Below are 21,015 nucleotides of genomic sequence, written 5' to 3'. Positions count from 1 at the left end.
AAAAGCCCGCCCTAAATTGTAATTAAACAATAAATCAATTATTAAAACAGTGCTATCTTACACATTTCATACAAATGCAATGTATACATCTTGCTACATAACCACACTGAAAATATAGTTCATATAATTTGAACCCTACTAATCTAAAAGCAATAAATATCTAAATCACTATTTTATATATACTAAATAAGCAAAATCACAAATTATTAAAACAGTTATATAATGCCATTTGATTATTTTTCTAAAAGTGGAATAAAATGCCTTCTAAAGTGGCTATCAATCAAGATATGTATAATATATATCAATCATGATATTGGTAGAAAAAATATTTGTGAGTTGAATTTATAAAATAAAATATATATATATGTAACATATTGCCCAATGCATGTAACACATTATGTGACATATGATATATAATATATAATATAATATATGACATACAATATAATATGGAATGCAAACATTATATAATTACTGTAATAAATATAACAACATATTGCACAATTTATTGAACTAAACCCTGACTAGTGGTTTTGTAGGAATCATTTCATTAAGGCCTGGGGGGGTGGCTGCATCCAACCTTATCTGCCACCTGATTTCCGTTCCCAACAACAGCTTTTATGTTACCCCTCGGGGTTGGGAAAACAACATCTAGAATTGCAAACTTGAATAGCTTGCACTGTGGACTATTAATAAGATGTCTTGATAGTGCATTATTAATGTCACACTTCCTTATACAGTATATATGATCATATATCCTGTTTTTAAGACAGCGGTCCGTCTTACCCACATAGAAACTCTTGCAGGTTTGACAAACACTTAAATATATAACATGCTTAGATAAACAATTACCATTAGAAAACCAAATCTTACTCTTTAAACAATTGTTCAAAGTGATGTTGGGTGTATCCAAAATATAATTGCAATAATTACATTGGCCACATCTTCTAGTGCCTGTCCTCTTCACATTAATGTTTTTCTGGAATTTAGATTTTAATTCAATTATTCTTTTAAGTTATTTCCAGTTTTATACACTAAGTGTGGCTCATCAGTAATCTTGCTTTTAATGGTCTGATCACTGGTCATGATATTCCAATTTGTGGTAATAATCTTTTACCTCTTTTGAATATTTACCATATTGGATAATACATGACCTTGTGTATGTGTTTGTATTTTTGCTCTCAGCTTCCCTCTGACCCGCTATATTCGAACTAATATCTCCTGCGGTGTAGATTTGGATATACCCACCCCAAAAGTGGCTTATATTTTAATCCCCATTCATTCTTGACATATCCTGTAATGTCTTTCACCATATTGGGTGGATATCCCTTGTCCAAGAACAACTGGCCAATATATTCCAATTCTTGGTCCACTATATGTCTCTCAGTAGTCATGCGTGCAGCACGAATGCACTGCCCCTTGATAATGTCCCTCTTGGTGTTATATGTGTGTGCACTACTATAGTGCAGGTAGCCATTACTAAAAGTATCTTTTCTGTGGATTTTGGAGTGAAATTCATTGTCCTTGCTGTAGATCTGGACATCCAAGTAATTTATACTGTGCCTATCATATTGATGGGTGAATTTGAGGTAATCCGTAGTATTGTTGATGTAACTAATGAATTCATACAATACTTCAACTTCACCTTCCCAAAGTATAAAGATATCGTCCAAATAACGGACATATCTTTTAATAGAGGACATGCAATTTGAATTTAAAATGAATTCCACTTCCCAATCCAACAGTACCATATTGGCATAAATAGGAGCACAGGCAGTGCCCATGGCTACCCGTTTTCTGTCTATAATACTCCCCTCATAATAGATGTAATTATGGTCTAGAACAATGTCCATAAATTCTGTGAGGAGGAGATGTCATCCTGGCCTAGTCCACTCACCCTCGATACTACTAATAAATCTAGATATTCCGTCATCCTTAGGAATACAGGAAAATAAATCCTGTACATCTATTGTCACATAAATTAATCTGGGGGACCATAGTTCCTTTTAAACAGGCCCAAAACTCCCAGGAGTCTTTCATAATATGTTCAACTATATCATAAATATGTTTGAGTTTATAGTGGATGACTTGTCCAAAGGTAAAGGCTTTACTGGCACTGCCAGATATGATAGGACGAAAGGGTGGATCATATATATCCTTGTGGACCTTAGGAATGCCCGTAATAGTCGCCAGAATGGGAAATTCAACTTTAAGAAATCTATATAGATCTTCATTTATTCTATTTTCCACTATGAATTCTTCTAAGTATGAATCAATTCGACTGTGGGCTATGTTGACCTCATTTATAGAAGAGGGAGTATACTGTGTGGAATTATTTAGAAGATTGATAATTTTACTTTTATATTGTTCCTGATCATAGAATACTATTCCCCCACCCTTGTCCGCAGTAAGAATGCGAATATTATTGTCACACAGTGCTTGAATAGCATCCATCATGTCATTACCAAATTGTTGCCCTTTGTATTTGTACTTACATTTGTTATATAAGGAATATACCTCAGTATTTACTACATTTTCAAAAGATGTCAGTGTGTTACACATGGGTGGAGTAAAAGTACTCTTTTTCTTGAGTCCCTCAATCTGATTTGAACTAATACTGTTCTGATTTTTAAAAAATATACCCAAATTTAATTTTCTCATAAACAATTTTAATTCAACTAGGGTATCTGTTATATCAAACTTGGTGTCAGGTATAAATTTCATACCCTTAGAGAAAATTTGAAAAAATTCCGGTAATACCGGATGAGAAGTATAGTTATAAATCTTAATATCTCCACAGGAGTGTAGAATACATGACGATCACCTAGGAGGATAATTTTGGAACACTATTCAGCTGTTTGACAGCGATGGACTTCCTTGTCCCAGACGTTGGTTATGTTCTTGTAATGGTAGATTTGAATAAAAATTTCCATTCTCGTCAACATAGCCACCTGTTATGTCAGACATGGTCTAGAGGATTTGTGTTTTGTTGTTTTGCTTTGCCTTTGAGCAGCACATTTGACATTCAGAATGGAAGCTAGTGGGCAAAGCATTATGGGTATGGGGAAAGGGATAGTAGTCTGGGAAAGTTCTAGTTGCCAAACTAACTGAAAGCCTACGATTTCTTGCCCTATTGGTAGACAAGAGTGGATCTCCTTATCCAGATCTGTAATTGTGGTAAGTATGTAACTGGTTTGATACTGTTTGTGTGCGTTTCTTCTTTTGTTTTTTTTTAATTCGCTAGACACCACTGCCTGTTTTCAGAGTCTGATGCAGTGCAGGTATTGGTTGAAGAAATAAATCTTTTCTTCTGCAAAAAGTATAGTTTGATTACAGTTCAGTGCTTTGATTAATGACTCAGTTTCATTAATGGTCTTGACCAAACTTCTAACAAAAAACTAAATATAATGAAAGAAATTTGTCACTGGCAGGCTATATAAGACATGTATTCTTGTTTCAAGTGTCAAGTTGAAGTTTTAAGTAGTTGTTTTAAAGTGCTGTTCTTGGTTTTTTTTTTGGATGGGGTGGACCAAATGACTAAGTGTATAGGATAGAAACATTTGAGGAAAGACACTTAGTGTGTTTTCTTTTGTACTTGATGGAGAACAGTGAGGTCTGTGGATCCTTGTACTATGTGTCTGTGATAACGGTTGGTTTTATATGGATTTGACTGCAGAAAAATGTGCAGCATTCTGGGGTGAATATTACAGGTGAGACAGGGTTGCCAGCTGTACTATGTATGCCTTGATAGACTTTAAGCCTTTGCTGTGGTTGATAAAAGGCTGGGGAGGCATCAAAATGCTGAGAGCCTTTCCCATTTTTGTAAAAACATGCTGTTACGCAGTGTGATGTGAAGCCTTTGGCGAGTGGATTGTAATGTTCAAATTGCATGCTTCTACAGTAACCATTGAAATTGTCAATTTATATACAAATTTAGGGCTTGTGTGTTGCGTTAGTAAGCCATAGTTTAAACTGATTATCTCTACCTGGTTCATTCTTTTATTCAGCTGCACAAGTCTGAATATCATTTTAGTAATCACTGTGGTCAGAAAGCTTGTGATTTTTCTTTATCTGTGACTAGCTGCTGGCAGTCCATATTTTAAATTACTGACATTTTGAGCTCTTATTTTAATAGAGGTCCCCATGAAGAAGAAGAAATTGGGCAAAAATCCAGATGTTGATACGAGTTTTCTTCCAGACAGAGACAGAGAGGTATGTTGCCCACTGTTAACATGCAACAAAGTGAGAATGCTTTAAAAAAACTTGTTTATGTGAAGTGACCACCTGCTACCTTTATATCTCCTTTTTGTGCTTAACTTTAGGAGAATAATCCACTGGCTTTTTATTTTCTTTGCTCTGCGGCACTTCTGAAGGAAACCTCCCCTAGACTGTTGCTTTTTGAGTACAAGTGAATGTTTTGCTTTCACAGCTGATACTGCCATTAATGTTAAAAGTGGGTAGTGTATGCCTCAGTACCACTTGACTTTGTGTGTGTGTGTGTGTGTGTGTGTGTGTGTGTGTGTGTGTGTGTGTGTGTGTGTGTGTATGCAAAGCTCTGACAAAGGTGAAAGTGCTTCTCTCCTGTTTTAACGTAATAAACCATTTTTTAAACAAGCAATACCAGCTTGAGTCCTGTTTTCTTATTTTTTAATAAGAATGTGAAGTGATCATTGGTGTGGATCTTGCGTGGGAGGTTTTATAGGTTCATAGGTTCATACTAGGCTATCTGCCCTGGGGCAATTGTAAGCCTAGCCCGATTCTGTATGGCTTATGCCACCCCTTGATTTGAGTATACTGTGCCCTTTTTAAGGTTTAGTTTACTGTGCCTCTGTCTAATAGTGACACGGGAGTAATCCCTGGGACAAACCTACAATCCCCCATCCACTTATCGAGATTCTTCTTGAAGAGATTCAGTGAGGTGCTCTGCCTCACATGAACTGGAATTCTATTCCAGAGCGAAGGGCGCCTCTGGGTTATGAACCTGTCTCTCCAGCAAGTTCTATTTATTTCTGTGCTGAGGTTCAAGTCCCTCGAGCGTGTGGCTCTAAGGGATTTAGATTTACTGAGGTGGAGCATGTCCATTAATTCTGGATTTGACATAGCTTTGTATGTCAGGCATAGATCGCCCCAAGTAGGCGGTATGCAACTGAGTAGAGCTGGAGTTTTTTTAACCGAGCAGCATATGGCATCTGTTTGAGACCCTTGATCCTCTTGGTGAGATACTTTTGGGGTCTTTCTAATTGCTGCAGGTGTCGGGTAAGGTACATCCCAAAAGGGGCATTGTATTCTATGATGGGCCTGATGAGGGATGAATAAAGGGGCACAATTACCTCTCTTGATGTAGATGTGAAACCCTTCGTGATGAGGTGGGCTGTTAAGAGTGTGCTCAACAATATACTAAGGTTGAAAGTAATTTTGCTGCAATTATGCAACATAAATAATGTATAAGATAAAGCTTGCTTAAATGTAGAAATAGAGTTTAGTAATATGTAATCAGCATCCATACTAAATTACCATGGCTTGGAAAAGGAATCTGCTGAATGGACATTTTTCCCTTACAGACTCAAACAGGATGTATGCAAGAACAAAAATGCAAAATCTGCTTTTAAAGAACACTGACATGTTATTCTGCATATAAAAAATGGACACAATATGTTTCCTAAAATAACAGGATGGACACAATATGTTTCCTAAAACAACAGGATATGTTTATGACACTGTGACAATGTGTTTTCTCAAAAATATGTTTTTCTGCATGGAAAACAGGATATGGCACAAGAACAGATGTTTTTATACAAAGATCCAAATAAAATCCAGGATGTTCACACTGTCAGAAAAGCTGATCTCTGACAATGTGTTTTCTCAAAATATGTTTTTCTGCATAAAACAGGATATGCTTATCAGCATTGGCACAAGAACATATGTTCATATACACAGATCCAAATAGAATACAGAACAATGTGTTTCCTCAAAAATATGTTTTTCTACATGGACATCAGGACACTGTTACAGGATATTCACACTGTCAGAAAAGCTGGTCTCTTACAAGACATTGTTAAACAAGGAAGCTTAGTATTGTTTCTACAGGACTAAAACTGTATATAAAGAGCTGTATAAATCCAGTTATGTTAGAGGTATGGTAGGGACACAAGTCCTAAGGTAAATGTTATATCTCTCATATCATCTGTACTATACGAGAAGTAAAGTTGGAACAGTACTTTTAAGTTGCAACGTGGTTCCGTTTGGTTTATTATAAAAAGTTATTTGTTACTGCTCTCTAAAGTTGATGCTGCAAAGTATATTCTCTCATCAGTGTATATTCTGCAAGTTTCTGTATGCAACAGACTGTGAATGCAAATATAACCAGACTTTGAATTTTAGCAGAATCCAGCCAGCAAGACTGAGTGTCTTAAGAACACTTCAAATCCATCACACCAAGCAGTAAGCAGCTCCATGTAATTTTTTCAATGGCAAGCTAGCCTGCATTTGAACCTACAATCTGCATTCAAACACAGGAGGAGTGATGGTAAGCCCTGCAGAGGGTCACTTCAGTTAAATTGCAGTAACTAACATTTGTACGTATGTGTCAATTCTGAACAGAAGTATTCCAGTTTATGCAGCTTGCAGTAGTACAGTTTTTAGACGCTACATCCGGAGTGAGACTGAAGTTCCAGTCGCAGTGCCATAATTTCGCTAAGAAAAGGGGAATATCCACTAGCACAGCAGTCCGCTGCCTGTTGTCCTTTCCCAGCTTCTCAAGTGACTTTGAAAAATTTCCAGCCATCTGCAACAACAGCCTGATCACCTGTTTTCTTGCTCACTGGTAAGACTTTTTTCTACGTCACATTTTTTTTTAGTATGGATGCTATCAGGCAGAATTCTAGCAAATGTAAGCCAAGTTTTACTCTTAATGTAGCAGAACAACCAGATAAAATATGGAGCAAATTGCAATGTTGGTATACACAACACATTAGTAAGTGTAAAACCTTATTAGGGCAAGTTGACATACCAGCATTATGTAAGTGGATTGTAACATTTGATTGGTATTTGCAACAAAAAATGAAGTATATCATAGTAAATGTTTATTGTGTGATTCAAAGGAAACTGCATTTTGTGTAATATGCCATAAACAAGTATTGCATGATATTGCTAAAAAACTAGACTGTGCAGACAGATCTGTTCATGATAAAGAATTAATTAAGGATACACAGTTTTCATTATATCCAGATGTAAAGCAGTTATGTCCTGTCAGTACATTAATTTCTGAATTACAACAGCAATCAAATCTGTTATTGACAGAGTCCCGTGTAGATCTTGTAACTCCCTTTAAAAATTATGTACAAGCATGGAATGATGCCACGGCTACACATACAGATGAGGACAGAAACAAAGTTTATGATACATTGACAGAAGACTTTAATAAGTTTTAAAGAGAAACAAAATGAATTTAAAATGTTCAAAACTGACATTCAAGATCTCTGTCAAAAGTGCATAGGAGCTCTGCAGTCAACAGAGGAATCCAATAACAGGTATCATATATCCCTTAAACACTTACAGGTAGAAATGACAGACCTTAAACAGCATCTGAAGGAAAAGGAAGAAGAATTAGATGAATTAACAGAGACTAACCTCCAAAATACTATTTTGATATCCCAGCTTAAAGAAGAGTTAAAAAACACAAAACCAGTCCAAATTATAGAACAGGGACAGGGAACCACTACAGATTTATATACACAGTCTAGATTATTATAGCAATAACCCACGCCTGGGTGTGGGTAATGCTAAATTTACCCACGGTTGGCGTGGTTTGGTCCCGAGGGCGAAGCCCGAGGGACCAAACAAAGCCAACCGTGGTAAATTTAGCATTACCCACACCCAGAAGTGGTTATTATTATTACATGACATTATTTAAGAAAAGAAACTATTACTTTTCTTAAATAATGGCATAGTATAATGCCTGTTTACTGCCCTTCCGCAGATGTCTGGCATTGGCGGCAGTTCTGATGTACCGCGCGCCGCGCAGTACATCAGAGCTGTGGGCAAACGGAGAAAGCAAGATCTCCGTTGCTTTTTATAGCTATGTTAAATGAGTTTAACATGGCGAGACAGTTAAAATAAGCAACGGACATCTCCGTTGCTTATTTTAAACTGTCTCGCCATGTTAAACTCATTTAACATAGCGAAACATAAAAGCAACGGAGATCTTGCTTTCTCCGTTGTTTTAACAAAACTATCTCGCTATGTTAAATGGATTTAACATGAGACAGTTTTAAAATAAGCAACGGAGATCTCCGTTGCTTATTTTAAAGCTGTCTCTATGTTAAACCCATTTAACATAGCTTAACAGTGTTTAAAATCGAAGTTATACTAATGGAAAAAGTCCGGGCGACCGGACCTTTTTCCATTAGTATAACTCGATTTACAACGGGCACGCTGGCCAATCAGCGTGCACGTTTTGGGGGGATCATGGTATAATACAGAGTTTACCACAGTGGAATGATAAAAAAGGCATAACATGCTTACATTTGAAGAATGGGTGGCATATACAGCAGGATCTGATATATGGACAGATGCATTACTTAGATGTTTCTGGATTTTCATTCCCAAATGTTTTAAAACTTTCATACAATTAAAGCAAGATGATTATCAGTTGAACACTAAAGTAGGACGTATGACAGCTGTTTTAATGGCATTTACACAAGGGCAGCCTCTCACAGCCAAATTATTAGATAATTTTAAAATTACTATCACAGATAAATTAATGGAACAAAGTGATCATTTTAGACTTGCATTTCAAATCATATATAAAAAAACAGACAGAGACATGGGAAAAGAGACATACAAAAACAGTTAATACATTGCTTCTTAGAACAAGTCAAAGGGGTTCCAGGGGATATTAAATGTATCTACGAAGAAAATTCTGATACCCTCACTGATTTGGTACAAAAACTAATGAGGGAACGGACTATGGCCGATGATGGGACTTTATACTCACACCATATCTTTGCATTTGAAGATAATAGTGAGCCATTTGAAGTAATTGGTGAAGTCAAAAACAGGGGAAGGCAAAGATGGTGTGACCAACCACCAGCAGAAAGAGCTGTGTCAGCACCACCAGCTCCTGCCTCTATGCTTGTAGTACCAGGATCAAGCACAGGTAATGAGCAAAAGGCACCAACATGCTTCTTTTGTAAAAAAATAGGACACGTTAAGCAAAATTGTGATCATTACAAAGCCTGGCGAAAAAGAAGGAAGAACAGGGAGTGTTTCCAAAAGAGAGCAAACAAATTTACAAGAAAAGTCAGAAAAGCAGGATCATGTACAAAAACCTTACAATATTGCCAAAAACAGTTATAAGAGCCATCAATATACAGGAAAAGGGAAAGTATGCCCGGTAGATTTTCAAACAGTTTTACCTGTAAATCCGAAACATTTGATAGAACAGGCAGAAGGAATAGCTAGGCAACAGTTAAAAAAGGAGATTGAAAAACCTAAATATGTAGATCATTCAGACACAGAAGAAGATGACAAACAAAAACATGAGGTGTGTCATATTGCATTTGATAATAAAGGAGAGGATGAGTGGATTTCCTTACAATAGGGATGTGCCCCCCCCCTACTCTGGTATCTTTCCTGACTACCTTTAAAAAGGGTTGAGATGGACGACCACTGATTGATATTTGGGTAGAGGGGTCACTGTGGAAAAATGTCTTAATAGACACAGGAGCAGCAGTATCTGTCGCAGACAGTTACCAGTAAATCCTATAAAAAAGGTTTGCATTTCAGCATTTAATGGCACAGGATGCTATGCAGTGAGTAGCCAAAATGTGGACATAAAGTTTAGTCAAGAGGGACAAATATGGAAGGGTGCATTTTTAATGCATCCATCTTGCACAAATACCATTATTGGTATGGACATTCTAGGACCTTTAGGCATAGTAATTGATTTACCTAATGAAATTCTGTGGATGGGAGACAAACAACAAAGAGAGGAAGAGCAAAATACAGGTTGCTATGCAATCTCTACCTGACAAACCTGAAAAACCTACAGGCTATATAAATACAGACAGTGAGGATGTATGGAAGCATTTACAACAGCAATTCCCAAATCTATGGTCCAAGGGTCCCAGTGATTGTGGGAAACTAGAAAGCCCAGTAGGAATAGGAAGTGATCAGGACTATATACCACCTTTTCAAAAACAATATCCTATTCCTAGGGAAGCAGAAGAACATATGGAAAAATGTATTGCAGAATGGGAAAGAGAAGGTATTATACTAAAAGGCAACAGTCCTACAAATTCACCAATCTGGCCAGTTAAGAAAAAAGATGGTAGTTATCGTCTTGTTATTGATTTACGAAAGGTTAATCAATATACCACTCCTAGAGCACACTTGATTCCAGGAGTCCCAGAGTTGGCTGCACATATTAAGCCACAAAGTAAGTGGTTTACAGTAATAGATTTAGCAAACGGCTTTTTTGCAGTGTCACTCAGGAAAAAAGATTGGCCAAGATTTGCCTTTACATTTAAAAACCAGCAATATGTTATGACAAGGTTACCACAAGGGTTTCAAAACAGTCCAGTTATTTTTCATCAGACAGTAGGATCCATTCTACAACATTTGGAAAAGGATGATTCAGTAATACATTACATTGATGATATTTTAATTCAGTCAGAAACAGTAGAGGAGCATGTACGGCTTCTTAAGAGAGTTTTTCATACTCTACAGCAAGCAGGGTTTAAGGTTAAAAGTGAAAAAATTCAGTTTGACACATAAAGTTAAGTTTCTAGGTACTATTATAAAACCAACAGGAAGATCTCCTTGCCCTGTACGTGTACAAGGCATTTTACAAATGGAAAAGCCACTGACTATAGCAGACTTACATAAATTCATGGGAATCATGAATTACAATAGGGAATTTATAGAGGATTATGCAGCCGTGGCTGCTCCCCTATACAAAATGTTACATGAACAAAAGAACTCCACCTTTTTAGTGTGGGGATCTCATGAAGAGGAGGCATTTTCACAGATAAAAATAAAACTAGCACAAGCTACAGAACTAATAGCGCCCACTCCAAGGTTACCATTTGTGTTACAAGCAGCAGCAGGAAAAAAAAAACACTGTCTGTGGTACTACTACAGGAATGGCCACATGGTAGTGACAACAGAATGGAAAAAACATTACGCCCAGTCACTTTCTTTAGCAGAAAGATGACTCCAGTGGAATTGGGTTACCAGCTATGTATACAGCAGTTATTAGCCATTTACTGGAGTATTAAACAAACTGAATATTTGACCGTATTTTCCAGCATTATAGTACAAACACCACATCAAGCTGTAAAAGCTTTGATAGACAGTTTTGAAATGAATAAAATTACAGATGGTATTAGTCAGGCAGTCTTTGCAAAATGGATGGCACTTTTTGGAATGAAAACTGTTAATATACAGACCGGGGATAAATACCATTTGTCAAACCATATGGGATATGAAGGAAAACAGCATAACTGTTTAGAAAAGATAATGTCACCTGAGGTGCAATTTTTAGCATCTGATTTTGATCACTTTAAGCCATCCATCTTTGTGGATGGAGCACGATATTGAGACCAAGGCAGATTCTGGACAGGATTTGCCGTAGTTCCAGAGAATCCACAATTGGGTTCTCCTGAACTAATCAAGTTACCAGGGCATATGTCAGCTCAAAGAGCTGAACTGGAGGCAGTATTGTATGTGCTAAAGTATTACAATCCTATTAACATTTTTTCAGATAGTGCTTATGTAGTAAATTCTTTAAGACTACATATGGAAACCTGGGTAAGACTAGGATTTGTGGATAGTGTAGGTAAACCATTACGGCATGCTGAAGTATTAAAAGACATATATAAAGTTATAACAATGTCAAAATAACAAGGACAGTATAGCATCTTAAAAGTAAAAGCACATCAAAAGCCAACCAGTGAAACTTACAGATTAAATGTGTTAGCTGATACCTTGGCCAAACAAGCAGCACAAAATGGAAAAGAACTTCCAGAATATGAGTATGCCAATGTAGAAGTTAGTGTCTTAAAAGAGCTAGATAAAGAGTCAATAGAGAAAGACCTTGTAAATATACAAAAACAACAGGGCTTAAAAGAAGAAACAGATTAGTGCAGATTGGCAGGTATACCACCAAAGGAGTACTATGCATACACTACCTCCAAAGGGTTACAGTTGCCATATGTACCATTTCAGTTGGCACGCCAGTTGGTCAAGTTAAATCACCAAATACTGGGCCATATAGGAACTGATAAGTTATGGGCAGTTGTAAAAGAAAAGTATTGGAACCCAAATTTAAAAAAGGTCTGCAAACTGATTATAGAAGAATGTTTAATCTGTCTTCAGGTAAATGCTAAAAGCAAAAGGCCTCAGTTACATCGAGTACAGCCAGCGGATGGGCCATGGTATGCAGTTCAAATAGATTATGCAGGTCCATTACCAACAACAAAGGGAGGTTACAGATATCTACTAGTAGTAGTGGACGTCTTTTCAAAATGGGTAGAAGCAATTCCTACCAAAACCATGACAGCAAAGGCAACAGCAGAAGCCTTATGGAAAAATATTTTCTGTCATTGGGGATGGCCACGGGTTATAGAGTCAGACAATGGCCCACAGTTTGTTAGTGATCTCATTAAACAAATGTGTAATTTGTTAGGCATACAGCAAAGGTTTCATGTACCATACCATCCACAATCTAATGGCATTGTAGAACGATGAATCGGACGTTAAAAGAACGTCTAAAAAGGCATGCTTGGAAAAGGGCAATACATGGGTACATCATCTGCCTGGTATTTTAATGGGTATTCGAGCAACACCAAACAGCAAAACAGGTATTTCCCCATATGAAATAATGACAGGCATAAAATGCCCATACAATTACCATTTGATCCAGATTTACCTAATGGTAGGCCCATGCTAGAAATTAGCAAACATCAGGAATGGCTAAAACAACTTACTAGTATATGTGACTATAATGCAAGGGAGCAAGCGTTCCATCTATGGAAAAAGGTGCCAATAATACCAGCTGAAGAAAACCTTCCCTGTGGAACCAAAGTATTGGTAAAACATTCCAAATGGAAGGACCATGGGCTAGCAATTGGCAAGGCCCTTTTGAAGTAGTGGAACAAATTGGACCATTAGTGTACAAAATCAAAGGAAAAAGAAAAACAGAACAATGTTGGTACATAAAGATCAACTAAGAATGATAAAAAATAGTGAACAATGTAAATCTGATTAAATATATTCTTTTGTAGGTTTCCAACAGAGAAAACCCTAATGAAATTGACATGGTTTAAAGTGCATCCTTTTGGAAATCCAGTTTGGATGACCAAAGGCAAAATGATTCAACAATGGAATTTCTATTTAAAGGATGTTTTTTTTAAATTGATAATAGCTATTATACTAACTATTATTGTATTGCTTAGTATTAAATTATACTTACAACCTGTTAATCAAACTGTAAAGTTACATAAGAGAGAGAGTAAAGAAATGTGGAAAAATGAACAAGACTGGTCACCATCTTTTAACACTTTCTTAGCAAGACAATGTTGGTATGAAAAAGCATGAATGTTTCTAATTGTTGGGTATGTAGTTTAATACCAAAAATAACAGGGGTAATGCCTCTAATACCTATTCCACTAAATTCTCTTAGTAGTTGGAGAGTGTTAATAAATGAAACCGGAGATCAAGTTATAAATGTACAATTATGTAAAGCAAGAGTACAGTTATCTGCTATAGTACAGGGGATCACATGTTTTCAACAAAATGGAACTGTTCCAGTGGGTAATAGCAATTGTATTCAAACAATTGAAATGATAAATTTTCACAACCACATACCAGTACGTGGAGTATTTTCTCATGGTTTTCCTATTTTAATACCAATTAAGGGTCAGTTAATATTAAGTGACACAGCAGTATTTCATTTTCACAAAATGACAAAATGACTGTAAAACTAATATTACATATTGGAGAAGTAAAACAGATAAAAACTTTACAGTTGTACATGATAAAACTCCTACTATGGGGCAAGTAAATGGCAGTCTGGTAAATAGAAGTGTTGCTCTATCAGATGGGTTATATTACATCTGTGGTAAATATGCTTATAAATGGTTACCAAAGGGATGGGATGGCACCTGTTATATAGGATTAGTGGTACCAGCAATGCATCATGTAAAAGAGTTACCAAAAGGAAACATTAGGAATACAAAAAAAAAAAGGGATATATTACCTGTAATTGAAAGTCCAGAAAATCCAGTAGACACCTTAGATGCATCACGTATATATATCATCAAAATCTTGATTATATTAAATTAAAAGATATGGATTTAGGAGATGATGTAATCTCTGGAGCAGGTATTTTCCCTTGGTACGGGGCTGCAAAAGCCATCTGGGAACTGAGAAAACTATCTAAACTAGTTGAGGTATTGGCAAATGCCACTTTCAATGCAGTCCTTGACATTACTGTCGAAATGACAGCAATACGAACTATGGTTTTGCAAAATCGAATGGCATTAGATTACATATTAGCATCACAAGGGGGTACATGTGCTTTAATAGGAGAACAATGTTGTACATTTATTCCAGACAAAACAGAATCTGTAAAAGCACATTTAGAAGTGATTGCACAAGTGTCTCAACATACTAGAAAAAACTGGAATGATGACTGGAGTGAATGTTTTAGTAATCTATTTACAGGATGGACAGGAAAAATCACTGTATTTTTAATTTCTTTTATTGTTATTGTAATGCTTGATTGCATATTATTTACATGTATTAAAGTCTGCTTAGCAAAAGCTAGTCAAGTTACTGTTGTTAATTGTCATAATGAAAAAGTATTACCAAATAATGCTGAATTTATTTCTCTAGTTTGAAATAAAAAGACGGAATTGTTAGAGTGTGCTCAACAATATACTAAGGTTGAAAGTAATTTTGCTGCAATTATGCAACATAAATAATGTATAAGATAAAGCTTGCTTAAATGTAGAAATAGAGTTTAGTAATATGTAATCAGCATCCATACTAAATTACCATGGCTTGGAAAAGGAATCTGCTGAATGGACATTTTTCCCTTACAGACTCAAACAGGATGTATGCAAGAACAAAAATGCAAAATCTGCTTTTAAAGAACACTGACATGTTATTCTGCATATAAAAAATGGACACAATATGTTTCCTAAAACAACAGGATATGTTTATGACACTGTGACAATGTGTTTTCTCAAAAATATGTTTTTCTGCATGGAAAAACAGGATATGGCACAAGAACAGATGTTTTATACAAAGATCCAAATAAAATACAGGATGTTCACACTGTCAGAAAAGCTGATCTCTGATGATGTGTTTTCTCAAAAAAATGTTTTTCTGCATAAAAAACAGGATATGCTTATCAGCATTGGCACAAGAACATATGTTCATATACACAGATCCAAATAGAATACAGAACAATGTGTTTCCTCAAAATATGTTTTCTACATGGACATCAGGACACTGTTACAGGATATTCACACTGTCAGAAAAGCTGGTCTCTTACAAGACATTGTTAAACAAGGAAGCTTAGTATTGTTTCTACAGGACTAAAACTGTATATAAAGAGCTGTATAAATCCAGTTATGTTAGAGGTATGGTAGGGACACAAGTCCTAAGGTAAATGTTATATCTCTCACATCATCTGTACTATATGAGAAGTAAAGTTGGAACAGTACTTTTAAGCTGCAACGTGGTTCCGTTTGGTTTATTATAAAAAGTTATTTGTTACTGCTCTCTAAAGTTGATGCTGCAAAGTATATTCTCTCATCAGTGTATATTCTGCAAGTTTCTGTATGCAACAGACTGTGAATGCAAATATAACCAGACTTTGAATTTTAGCAGAATCCAGCCAGCAAGACTGAGTGTCTTAAGAACACTTCAAATCCATCACACCAAGCAGTAAGCAGCTCCATGTAATTTTTTCAGGGCTATGTAGAAGGTCTTTCTAACCACTTTGGCAATGTGGTTTTCAAAGGAGAGATTGCTATCAACTTGGGTCCCCAGGTCCCTAATAACTTTCTCTGTACTTAATGGGTTTCCGCCTATGTGGTAATTTGTGGGCACATTGTTTTTGCCAAAGGGTATGACTATACATTTTTTGGCATTTAGCTTTAAACCATGGCGCTGGCACCAGTTATCTGTCTCTGTGAGACCTTTTTGAAGGATGTTTGTGTCAGCTGGAGAGTTAATTATGGCGCCCAGTTTGCAGTCGTCTGCGAACTTGGTGAGCCATAGTCCTCCCACGTTTGCCTGTACCTCGGAAAAGTATATACTGAACAAGAGTGGTCCCAGGACAGAACCCTATGGGACGCCACTTGTGACCGGTTTCAAGTCTGACATGGCTCCAGCAACTCTCACTCTGTGGGTTCTGTCTTTGAGCCAGTTTGCGACCCATCTTGTGACATAGGGGTTTATATTTAAGCTGGATAGCTTATCTATGATGCCAGAGTGGGGTATTGTGTCAAATGCCTTTGCAAGGTCCAGATAGGCTGTGTGGGCTACCTTCTCTTCATCTATGGCTTTGGTGACTGTTTCAAAGAAGTCAACCAGGTTCAAAAGGCAGGATCTGCCCTTGACAAAGCTGAACTGGGTAGGATCTAGTGTCTGTAGGTCCCCAATGTATTTGTTTATGAGCTCCATGATGATCCTCTCCATAGCCTTGCAGACTAAGCTAGTCAGGCTTATGGGGCGATAGTTTCCAGGATCCGTAGAGGCTCCACCTTTGTGGAGTGGGACCACTGTTGCTGTACGCCATTCTGTGGGCACATATCCTGTAGTGAGGCTGAGATTGTATAGCTGTTTTATTTGAGGGATTAGTTCCTCTTGTAGTTCATGTAGGACGCAACCTGGGACGCCATCTGGTCCCATGGAAGCAGTGTTTTTTGCTTTGGAGAGGGCAGCCTTCACCTGAGCATCTGAGATGTTTGGGAGGCAGCCCTCTGCTGGGATAGATACTTGCTCTTTTGGGGTGGAGAAGTTTGCACTGAACCTGTCTGCCAAGGATATTGGCGATGTCTGTGGGTTCAGTGTATTTTTTGTCATTTAGAATAAACTCCGAACAAGTCTGGGATTTGCATCCCAGGTTTCTAGCATAACTGAAAAAAGCCTTATGATTGTCTTTGGTGTCCTGTGCAATTTTTCTCTCGAAGCTGGCCTTGGAGGATTTTATGAGGGATCGTAATTTTTTGCTAGTACTGATCAGAGATGCCTTCCCTATTAGGGATTTTGCTCTATCATGTAGTAGCTTCCTCCTTCTGTTGTACAGTTTATTTATGACAGGGGTCCACCAGACTAGATGCCTGCCTTTGGATGATTGGGTCTTGGTTTTGTTTGGGATAGCATGATCCATGCATTCCTGGAGATGTCCGTAGAATGCATTTATGTAGGATTCTGCAGTTTGGGCCGTAGTTTCCACTGGCCCTGGGACCTTGAAGGATTCCACTTCGGTTTTGAGAAATGAGAAGTTCGCTTTTGAGAAGTTTTTCACTGTGGTTTTCTGGGCTGGGGATGGGTTCGGGATGTGGACATCCAGTGAAATTAATTTATGGTCTGATCTTACCGATGAGGGATATACTTCTGGTGTGGAGCATAGAGTCCCCATGTTGGTAATGATCAGGTCTGGTATGTTGTCCCCTCTTGTGGGAGTGGTGACTAGTTGTTCCATAGCATTTGAGTTTATAATTTCCAGGAATCTTTGGGCTAAGGTGCTGGGGCTTGAGTAGTGCTCCCAGTCAATGTTTGGGTAATTGAAGTCGCCCAATATAATGGTGTTCGGAGAGATCTTCATGTTCTCCAATGTTTTCAGGAAAGCCGAATGGGATTCCTGACTTTGAGAGGGTGGTCTGTAGGATGCTATAAACTGAAAAGCAGTCTTGCCCACTGTTAGTTGCACACGGATGTTCTCCGATACTTCGTGCAATGCCACTAACCTGGAGGTGTGGATATCCTTGATAAATATGGAAACTCCCCCTCCTTTTGTGGTTCGGTCTGGGTTTTGGGGCCGAAAAGCATGATATGAGGTATAGTCTGGTAGTGCTGGGGTGCTCTCTGGAGCCTTGAACCAGGTTTCTGTCACTGCACAGATATCGATGTTCTCCATACTGAGGAGAGCTTAGCGTGCATCTTGAGGTTAAGACTTCTGGCGATTAGCAGCATTACCCTTAGTTTCTTGTTCCTTGTGCTGTCTATGGGGTGGGTTTGACTTTTGAGCCTTGCCTAAAAAAGGCACTATGGGGTGGCAAGAGCCTTTGTCAATATCCAAAAGCCCAGTGGTGACAGGTGCAAGCCGTCCCTAGCCAAGCAACGTGGCTTGTCGAGCATGTCATCCCAGGCTGACAGACACTGGATCCCCTTTGAATGACACCAAAATTTTAGCCAATTGTTAAAATCGATCATTTTGTCTTTGTACTGTGGCATCATTCTAGGTGAGGGTAAGATGCTGCTCAAGGTCAGGGTCATACCAGCCTGGGCTACATGATCAGAGAGCTCCTCTATGTCTCTTTTCATGTAGTCCAGGGAGGTATGTCTCAGGTCATTCACACCAGCATGTACAATGACTGAGTCATATTTGTATTTGCTTTGGAGTGACCTGAGTGCTTGCGTTATGTGTCTGATCCTAGCACCCGACAGGCAGCTCACCATGACCTTCTCATTATTCAGCCTGGTGAGCGGGACGTCAGTGTGTCTGACAATAGAGTCACCTATAACAAGAGTATCAGGTGTGTTATTCAGCCTTAAGGGCTGTGGCTGCTTGGCACACTGATGTATTTTAATGTTCCGTTTGCTACTATCAAGACTAGTCATTCCAGTACAACTAGTTTTCCCTGTGTGTGTGTGTGTATGTGAATACATTCATATACATGTATATGCAGGCACATGTAGGTATTTGCTTCCTGTTTGAGTTACCATGACACTTCCTTAACTGTAGAACTGACTGTGACCACCTGGTAGACATGTAGGGCTACCCTTTAACTCATTGTTGCTCCTACAGACTTTTTTCCCTCCTGGAATGCATTACATTTTTTTCTGCAAGTTTTTAAATAAACTGTGATTATGAACATAGTTTTAATGCCAATTTAGATACCTCTCTAGATTTTTGAAGGCTTTTCTTTTGTGTACAGGAAGAAGAAAACCGTCTACGGGAAGAACTTCGACAGGAGTGGGAACGCAAGCAGGAAAAGATTAAAAGTAAGTTAGAGTCTATAATACATTTATTTGTTAATCCCTAATGTTGTTAGTCTCCCTGTGAATACTTCGTTTTGTTTGGAGGTTCCTTCCCATTGTTTATAATTTTCTGTGGTTAACCATAAGTCTGTTTTTTTCACTTAATCCCTTTCCCCAATGCACTCGCGTACCCAAAGTTCTGAAAGCCTTAAACCCCTTATTTGTTTTGTTAAAGTTCTGTAATACTAGACTGGAAGCTGCGCACTAAATATTGATAAAATGGTTGTCCGGTAGGTAGATTAGAATTTGACTGCTTAATTGCTGGGAGTTGAGGGAATACAACACTATAAGGGACCCAGCCCTTAAGTTACCTCCTGGGCCTCAGTGTTGACTGGGAGATAGTGTCCATATACCATGTATCTGTGTTCAGCAGCTAGAGGGCAGAAGATGATGCAGGTGCAACCCATTCTGTTGGTAGAACCCTAGGAGTCCGCATCCACTTTAATTGCAACCCGAAGTGCTCCTCAACTGCATATCTTGCTTCTTTTTTCCTTGTCCAGAGGGAGGGAGATCAGCAGTCAGTCCCATGTGTCTGGAACAGAGACCTTTCCTGCACATTTGGATGAGTCCCTCCAAGTGTCCTAAGAAAGAAAAAATGTAAAAAAAAAAAAAAAAAAAAAAGTATTTTGAGCTTACCATCTGAGTCCCCTTCTCTGGATAAAGGGATGCATCAATCCCTTGACAACCCCATGTTTAGGTAGATACTAGGGCCTGAAACAACAGTGGCATTTAGTGGCAAATCCATTCCAACCCCTCCTCCCCGAAAAGAAGAAATTCTACAGGAAACTTTGCATTCCACCCTGCCTACTTCCCTACTGACAGTGATAGCACTGGTAGTAAGTAACACATGATGAGAACTGCATGTTATGGAACCTAAACCTAGGTGACAGGATAACATCCTCTGCTACTCCCTAAAGGATAGATTTGTTTTGCAGCAAGGCTTCCTTCACTGACTTCGTATTAGTGGAAGCAGCCCTTTAGAAAAAGCCCTCGGAGGAAAGACATGCAGATGTTCTTCATGTTTCACTGTTGCAGTCCTGACTTGTGGGGATTTCCTGCTGCTAAAGCTCTTGGCCATCCCGACTACCAGATTAAAATCTCCCTCCTCTGACAGCTGGCAGATGCCCTGATGATGTCAGTATGCTGTGGTATAAAGGGTGTCAGCCGACATCATGATTTCAGTCTTTTCTTGCCGTCAGAGCCTGAAGCAGAGTTCCAGTCAGTGCATTGGTTCGTCCACACCATAGAGAAGTCTTAAAAAGCTAAGTACTCCATTGGGGAATCCTTTCTATACTTTTTGACTAATGTTAGAGAAAGTCAGTAATTGTCTCTGTTGTGGTAAACAGATTCCACATAGAGACTACATTAATTTTTTTGTCACCTGTTATGGCCCAGGTCATGACATGCCTAATTGCAGATGATGTCCTTCAAGGATGCATCTGCAGTCATAACATATGGGTTGTCCTGCCTCAGGCAGCCCTTCGGTCGACCGGATTCCAAAGTCTGGGTCTGGCCTCGGCTGATGTCGCACCTTCCCCGACGTCATAGCTTCTGGGGTATAAAGGCATCAGCCGATGCCATTTTCCCCAGTCTTTCTTGCTGTGCAGTGCCCGAAGCAGAAGCTGTTCGCAAGTGCCGGGTGGTCAGATCCAGAGATTTCTGCTACCGAATACTTCGAAAAAAGCTAAGTATCCCATTGGGGACTCTTTCTTGCCTCAGCCGATGTCAGACAAA

The 21,015-nt window shown here is 38.3% G+C and overlaps 1 protein-coding gene across 1 annotated transcript in view; it reads left to right on the top strand.

Moving 5' to 3' along the window:
- Nucleotides 1-21,015, top strand: part of FAM50A (family with sequence similarity 50 member A) — a 575,383-nt gene that overhangs the window by 194,978 nt on the left and 359,390 nt on the right. The window contains exons 5-6 of the mRNA XM_044080267.1: nucleotides 4,136-4,212; nucleotides 19,179-19,245. Of these exons, the coding sequence (XP_043936202.1) occupies nucleotides 4,136-4,212; nucleotides 19,179-19,245 (144 nt within the window). The remainder of the gene's footprint in view (nucleotides 1-4,135; nucleotides 4,213-19,178; nucleotides 19,246-21,015) is intronic.

The sequence above is a fragment of the Protopterus annectens genome, chromosome 8.part0, assembly GCF_019279795.1.
Source record: "Protopterus annectens isolate FY-2018-M chromosome 8.part0, PAN1.0, whole genome shotgun sequence".
NCBI classification, from domain to species: Eukaryota; Metazoa; Chordata; order Ceratodontiformes; family Protopteridae; genus Protopterus; species Protopterus annectens.
The sequence above is the reverse complement of the archived record's forward strand: the minus strand, read 5'-3'. Positions and strand labels throughout refer to the sequence as shown.